Source organism: Chenopodium album, chromosome 25 (genome assembly GCF_948465745.1).
Source record: "Chenopodium album chromosome 25, dcCheAlbu1.1, whole genome shotgun sequence".
Classification (NCBI taxonomy): domain Eukaryota; kingdom Viridiplantae; phylum Streptophyta; class Magnoliopsida; order Caryophyllales; family Amaranthaceae; genus Chenopodium; species Chenopodium album.
In genome coordinates, this window is record NC_137858.1 from 6,024,831 (window position 1) to 6,032,835 (window position 8,005).

The following is an 8,005-nucleotide window of genomic DNA, read 5'->3' on the forward strand; positions in this document are numbered from 1 at the left end:
TTACTAATTTTGGTGTACCAAGTCCAAGACATTCATAAAAAAAAATTATGCTAACGAAAACTATCTCGAGTAACGCCCAAAAACTTTATACGAGTAACTAAACTATTTATTTAATATACCATTCCTAGTAGTGAGCAATAAGGAGTCAAACATGCTTGGAATTTTATAATTGATTATTTTAATGACATATTTAAGTGTCTAGAGATGTAGAAATAGAAATTACTCGTAATACACCTTGATAAATACTAAAATGTACGAGTATTACATAACACGCCAATTTATTAGAGAAAATATATTTTAGTTTATTTGAATAAAATATATTTAACCAATATATAAACCAAATAAGCTAGTGTACAATATAAAATTGAACTTCCAGAGTGAAAGATAACTTAAGTGGTTAGAATTTTCCTCCGATTTCATGGGATCGAAAAAGTTGAACTTCTCATAACCGCCTTAAATAAATTAACTAACCAATTGAAATAAAACCAGATTCTCTAATTCATTTACCCAAACTACCACTAGGAGAAAGAAAAAAAAAAAAAAAAAAAAAATTGCTTCCCCAAAAAATTGGGTAGGCTTGTGGTAGACACACAATCTCCATTTCTCCATCTTCAAAGCAAACAAGCCACAAAAATGGCAGCAATTCTTGCAAAAGCAGCGGAAAGAGTTGGCCCATCTATCCGCCGCCAAGCCCTGACCTTGACCGACACCGCTGCCACCCGCATACGCCACCTTCTCCAACAACGCCAGCGCCCTTTCCTTCGCCTTGGCGTCAAAGCTCGCGGTTGCAACGGCTTGTCTTACACCCTTAATTATGCTGGTACTCTTTCTTTCATCTCTTTTTTATTCATGGGTTATTTGCAGATTACCTTGATTTATAATTTTTAATCTGTTGTATGAATTGAGCTTTTGAGATTCTTTATTTTGTGTGATTCGATTTTTTTTTAAAATTGGGTTTTAGGATTTATGTTTGATTTGCAATAGAATTTGATGAGATGATGAGAAATGAGGATTTGGGGTTGATTGTTTTGTCAAACCCTTTATTGGGTATTGTTAGAGCTGAAGAAGGGGGTGGGGGAGGTGGTTAGACTGGGTATGGGGTCAAAGAAATGGGCTTTTCGGGTCAATTTGGGCTTTATCGATCACGTTTAGCTAGCATGATTATGGAAATAATCTGAATTATGATGCTAGCTTGAATTGAATTTTTAATGCATTGGATGGCCTGAAGGATCATATATAGGTGCAATGCTAATTATGTCGTTTATGGTATAAGAAGAGGTGATGTTCTTGCTAAAAAAGGAGAATCTTATTTTATACTAGTTTGTTTCAGTGGTGTGGTGTCTGCGGATTGTTGTTGATGTACTTATAAGCGGGTGTAGGTTCCGTAAAGGATGCAAGAGTCCCTCTATATTAATTGGATGATCCTAATTGAATTGACAAGCATATACTGCAAGTGGAAGTTCAGATTTGGAAGAGGTTATTAGTTCAATTGAGATGTGAAGTGGCTGGCGATGTTGTTTGTCTGCTTCTTAATCTGTTGAACTGATGAATTTGGAGTTTTTACAATGATTGAGGATGCTAACTTATGTTTGCAAGGTTGATTTTCTGGTGCATGTACCTTGTGAACCACTGAACATAGGTTCTTCAAGTTTGGAAACTATATATGCTGGAGAGTAATTACTTTACTGACCGTTAGAAGTTGATATTTGAGAATTTAATGGACATTCACTTTAGTCTTAATTTTGGGATAGTAGTCACGGTGTATGCTAAGGTTATTAACTTATCTATGCTACCTAGTGATTGCTGCATAGATGTAAGAATTTATGGAATTACTAAGTCATAGGATCTTGGATAGCCATTATCTAGATGTTATAACTTAAAAGTGTTGAATGTGTTGGAGAAAGCTTCAAAAGCGCAACTGTTGGATTCTGATTTCTATTATATGATATTGAGGTTTGGAAGTCTTAATTTGCTTTTTGTTTGTTCTTTGCTTGTAAACCTACAATAATTTAAAAGTGTTCAACATTTGAGAGTGACAGTGAGCTGATGGTGAATTTGTTCAATAGTGGAACAATTGCTGTTGGAAGTTTGAGCTGAATGGGTTGAGATTTTGTTTCTTGGATGAAAATTTGTGTATGAGAAGCTGAAATGTATTAGATAGATGCTTGAAAGATGAACTTTGTATGTATTAATTAGATGAATGTTTGAGAACTAAACTTGAGAAGCCAAATGATTGGAAAAATCTGGTTCATTTCTTCATAATGTTGCTATATTTACCTATGTAGCAATAATATGTCAGTAATCTCTTTGATTAGTTTTAAAGATGTTTGCTTTGATATTGATGCTTGTAGTTTGATTTGGCAATGTGATGGGCTTTAATGCTAGTCCCATGATATGTTGAGTATAGGGAACTTTTGAAATGAAATTTGGCTGGAGTATTAGTGTAACACCAGTATAGATGAGGCTTTACACTGAATTGAAAAGTTTCGGTTTGAAGCTAGGAAAATACTCTGTAGCTGATATTTTCGAGGCTTCTTGTGTTCAGGGTAAACCATAGAAATGAAAATTTGCAAAGGAAATTTTTGAATGGTTTAGGCAGGGGTAAGAAACTGAAAATAATTTAAAGGTCTAGTATTAGGGCCTGGAGCCAATTTTATGGTTAGGAACCTCACAGAAGCATGGTTCTTCAGACAGTTAATTTTGTTTTGGGGATAGATAGCATTGTCACCCAGTTTGATTTCAAACTTTCCATATTTGACCACCAATCGGTCATATAAAGTCCCATGGTGGCCTTGAGTTAATGAAGGGAGTGTAAGTTACAAACTGCTAAATTGGTAGTTTTAAGGCAAAGCACACAGTTCCAGCCACTCAAATGGGCTCCCGGAGTGTCCTTGGGTCCATAGGAAGCACCACGACTTGTTTCATTTCCAGGTCAAAAAAGTCAAAAATTGTCCAAAACTCAAGGCTATAATCCACGCTTTTGAGACAATTTTGGAAATTTTTTCCAAAATTAAAGTGAATGCGTGGGGTGTCTCCTGGGGTCATATAAGTTAGTTTGAAACCATAACAAGCCTACTAATAGGTGTGTAAAGTCATGAGAATGAGTTTGGTCCAGCTATGTGGCTATTTTGGAATTATGTTGCATTGGTAGTGAAGAGCTGCTAAGAGATATCTGGTAACTTACTTTTATGAATTAAGAGTGGAATGGATGGTGGCAAAGTAGCTTTTGCAATTGCTATAGGCCCTAATTGAAGGCTACATGTGGCTGTAATTATCATTAAATGTAATAGCATTCTGAACAAATGCAAGCTCATATGGGTATCCCTCTCAGTTTATTGGATGTCATTAAAAATAAAACTACTTCTCTCGTGTCTCCCCATCCTTTATGTTTGTTTACTTTGGAATTTGTGAATTTACAATGTTGTGAATTACAAATTTTGAATTGGAGTAATTGCTCTAGTAGTTGCCGTACAAAGAGGACTAATGTCCATAATTCCATATGCTATTTTAATCTGACTATAGATGTTTTTGTCAACAAAAAATAAAGGCTTGGTCAACTGTTCTAGACTTCTAGTAGATTTATATGGTTATCAGTAATAATTAGTTGTAAAAGAGAGATTTATTTCGTAACCTAGAATTCTTTAAACTTTAAATTATCCTAAGTGCCTTTTTTTTTTTTTTTTTTTTTTTTTTTCTTTCACTTAGGAGTAGGTTATTTAGATTTTTTTTCTTTCTATGTTTGGTACAGGTGCAGAATTTATTCAAAACTCTTTTATGTTAGGCTCTTATAAAATTAAGGTAAGTAATTCATAACATCATCACAGACCCCCTCCTCTACTCCCAACTCCATAATGACCATTTTCATCCTCCTTCCCATCACCACCACCACCGTCCAATTGTTAGATCTGGTATTTTGTTGGTTGAAGTCAACCTTTCTGAATTTTTAATACTTTATTATAACCATTGTTAAGACCAAAGTCGCGATGGAATCATCTATTTGTTTCTATTGGACCAACAAGTTTTTTCCTTGTTATTGAACCTGTATGTTTTACAAATGGGCATTTTCATTGGGATTTGTAGTGAAATCATATACTCCCTTCGTCTCTATACATTTGCTCCAATTTTCTTTTAAGTATATCACTTTTTTTTTTTTTTGCTCTGTCCCTTGTTTTCGAATGGGCACTTGTTCTTAATTCATTGGGATATGTATTGAAATCATATATTCCTTTTGTCATTATACATTTGTTCCGATTTTCTCTTAAGTGCATCCCAATTTATTTGCTCTTTACCTTAATTGGCAAGTCTTTTCATTCCCCCCACCCCCCCAAATTACTCAGTCCTCACATCCACCCACTTTTTTCTATTCACTCTCTTTGTTAGTCATGCCATTTGGGTATTAGAAAAAAATTAATTGAGACGAAGGGAGTGCATGGTAACTTCATGTTAAGCTCTTATTTAGATGTATGTATTTGGATGGACCATTTTAATTTCCCTTTAGATGTATTACTTAGATGTAAGCTATATGTCTATCATTTGTCATTACATAGATGAAAGCTATGTGTCCATCATTTGGTTACATTTTGTCATTTTGCCATCTTCTTTATTATATGGTAGTACCTAATGATTTCTAAGACTTATTTGAACCTTTTCTTAAGATTAAAAGTAGAATCCTCTTGTGCATGTGCTATAATCTGTCTGAAACTTAATTAGTCTCTGCAATATAGATTAAATGATGCACAACATAACTGTCAAATGTTTGTTAGAGGATGAAAGTTCTTTTTGTAAGAAGCAGCTAGCTGAACACATCTTGTTGCTGACTACAGACTACTGCTTATACCACCTAGCTTGAAACTGTATATAATGTAACTAAGGCAATTGTTATTGAGTTTGAATATGTGGTTCTCATGAAGGATTATTGATTTCTTTGCATTTTATGTTCAGATGAGAAGGGGAAGTTTGATGAGCTAATAGAGGACAAGGGAGTCAAGATCCTTATTGAACCCAAAGCCCTTATGCATGTCATAGGCACGAAAATGGATTTTGTTGATGACAAGCTCAGGTGTGTATGTTTAAAGTATCAGTCAACGGACTGAGCTGCAACTTATTTCTATACATGGTTTGTATGTTATGGTTGGAAAATGGATGCTTAACTCTGACACTTTCTGTTTAATATTTGCTCCAATATAATAGATAAACTGGCACCACTCTGCCTGGTTGATGAGAGTGAGCAGAAATCTGATTTCTAATATCTGATACACCTCTTCTCAGTTTTAGTGTCAATGTTGGAGCTATGTTTTTGCTCTTATTTTCTGTTATGTGAACATTAAATATTATCTATATTAATGAATATATCTACTTTTGGTCCAAGTTTAAGGTAAAGCTTGACCTGTACTTGCACAAATATGCTTTTCTCTCTTACCTTAATAAAGATGAAGTTTTATAGTAATTTTTCATAATAATGTACTATGTAATACTTAGACTAGAGGGGTAAGACTGCATCCTTTTAGATCTCTCCAGACCTTGCTTCAGAGGATTCATTTTGGATGCTGATGTATTATGAACACTTCATGTCTATCTACGAGCCGCGTGGTGGGGGTGAGGGGATGGGGCTATTTCACTGGGATCTTGATAGGTTAAAATCTTGGCTAGGTGCAGTGGTGTAAAGACTCATGTAAGTCATGTTCAACTTCAAGTTTCAAATAGTATGCGTCAGATTTCATATTCATTTCTCCTGTTTGGTTTAAAGTGGGTAATCATGGTGAATGAAGTTTTCGCATGTGCTCTCTTGAGGAAGCTTCTATCTGATTTACTGCAATTCAGTGGTATATCCAAAAATATTACAAGGCACATGCAGTAGGTATAAAAGGATAATCTTTTTTTTAATTTAATTAAAAATTCTTTCTTAATTTGTCAAGGACTCTTAGCACTATCAATCCCAAAATAATTGTTATGCAGTTTGTATGACATTTAGACTTATTAGTAACTTAAATTCCTTGTTAAATAAATAACCTTTGCCTGCTATGCATTCTGTCACACTTTGTGTTACAGCTTTGTTTCTGATTCCTTCTTACATTAACATTGCAGGTCAGAGTTTATTTTCATAAATCCAAATTCAAAAGGGCAATGTGGATGTGGAGAATCATTCATGACAACTAGCACTTCAGATGCTGCTAAGCAAGGCCGCGGCTAAACTATTAATGATTGACTGTTTTTTTAAGTAATCTGCTTAACTGTTACTCGAAATGAGATTCCTTTTTGATGTTCGGCTGTTTGTTGTAGCCTGAAAAAAAGAATCTGACAGCAACAGGAAGAAGAAAGTGTCATTCTTTTTAGTATATTCACAAAGTAATGTATGTACATTCTTCTGGTGATTTTGTGAAAGCTCAGCTGGTTGTATATACACAATAATAAAAACCTGTTGTACATGTATTTTTGTGATCAGCTTATTTGATGATCCTGTTTAGTTTATTGCCTTATTGGTGAGTGGATTTCTCATTACCTTGCTAACTCAGAAATTCAGAATGCCAGAGCTTATTACTGTTTTTGGAAATTTAACAGCGCCCCTTCCTCCTTCCAGACTATTGTACTAGTAATCCGACATCTAAATTCGTACAACAGATACATTCGTGTTCTTCCAATCAAGTATGCTTGCTTCTAAGAAGAGATGAATGAGATACAAGAGTGATTATAGTAGAATCGAATTCTTTAATGAGGACTTTACAAGCTGAGGTTATATTTGGAAGATTATTAATATTATTATCAAGAAATATTGGATTATTTACATAACAAGTTTGCTCATTATTGTATTTACATGTAATTCTTTGTTTTTATACAAGTGTATTTTTTCAATGCCATGAATTAATAATGAAAAATACAGATTGTTTAAAAAAGCTTTGTTTAACAAGTGACTGTTGGGAATTATTATAACAATGTCTTTTATAATGTAAATAGAAATACAGAATGGTCTGTTTACAGTTAATTGTTGGGTGGCTGTTTTAGAAGGTGCTTGATTGATGCCGCAATGTCTGCATATTTTGTGTATGTTGCACTCCTCCTTGTGACTAGGGATGGCAATGGATCTGTATCCGACCCGGATCCGTGGATCCATATCCGTTTTCACGGATATGGATTTTAAAATTTTGGACCCGACGGATCCGGATCGGATCCGGATCCTGTGCTATAAAAACGGATCTGGATACGGGTCTAACTAAAATACCCGTATCCATATCCGTTTACCCTTTTTTTTTTAATTATTATATTTTTTAACTTAGGCTCATACTATTTGCTATTCCCATTACTCCTTTAGTGCTACTGACTTTTACGGAGTTACATTTTGCGTGTTTTTTTTTCGTTTTTTTTTTTTTTTTTCATTTTAATATGTAACTTAATGACTTAATCTTAGTGTAATTGTTTACCATAACTTGTGGTTTAGTGATACTTTAACTTAGTGTTACATTTTTTAAAAAACACTTAGTTTGGTATTTTAAATAGGTGAAATGGGAAAGATCCGTTTAAGATCCGTTTTGGACCCGGATCCGTAGGATCCAACGGATATGGATATGGATCCCTCTTTTTCATACCCGGTGGATCCGGATCGGATCTGGATCCCGGGTACAAAAACGGATCTGGATCTGGATCCAGTCGAATCCGGTCCAGATTCGACTCGTTGCCATCTCTACTTGTGACCTTAACTTTGAAAGATCACATGACTTTGTGTTTACTGGACTATTTGATTTTCTCTCATTTCTTTTACTTTCCAGCCGCAATTATATGTAGGGTTTTTTTTTTTTTTTTTTTAGCTTTTTTTTTTATTATTTTTTATTTTCCTTTTCTAAGTTTTGACATTAAAAAGTTGCGTGAAAATTATAACTCCTAAACTAGCTAATTACAGAAAGGTTTTGATGATACGAATAAATCGTCAAATTTGTAATTTAAAATTCGAATCTTCCTCAATCAACTACTCCACTCGATCTGCCCCTCCCTTAGTCCTTCCCTTGTACGAGTA

General features: G+C 34.4%; 1 protein-coding gene across 1 annotated transcript; it reads left to right on the top strand.

Moving 5' to 3' along the window:
• The first annotated feature begins 506 nt into the window (after positions 1 to 506).
• Positions 507 to 6,441, top strand: LOC145614228 (iron-sulfur assembly protein IscA-like 1, mitochondrial). Its single transcript, XM_081669246.1, has 3 exons — positions 507 to 820; positions 4,942 to 5,059; positions 6,085 to 6,441. Exons 1-3 carry the CDS (start codon positions 634 to 636, stop codon positions 6,188 to 6,190), a joined length of 411 nt encoding a protein of 136 aa, XP_081525372.1. The 5' UTR covers positions 507 to 633; the 3' UTR covers positions 6,191 to 6,441.
• Positions 6,442 to 8,005: the final 1,564 nt, after the last annotated feature.

Bases quoted from the DNA above. Each gene is read 5' to 3' on its own strand.
- LOC145614228 (XM_081669246.1), top strand. From the start codon at position 634: ATGGCAGCAATTCTTGCAAAAGCAGCGGAAAGAGTTGGCCCATCTATC. The intron at 821-4,941 runs GTACTCTTTCTT...TTTTATGTTCAG, and splicing joins TTACACCCTTAATTATGCTG to ATGAGAAGGGGAAGTTTGAT. The intron at 5,060-6,084 runs GTGTGTATGTTT...TTAACATTGCAG, and splicing joins TTTGTTGATGACAAGCTCAG to GTCAGAGTTTATTTTCATAA.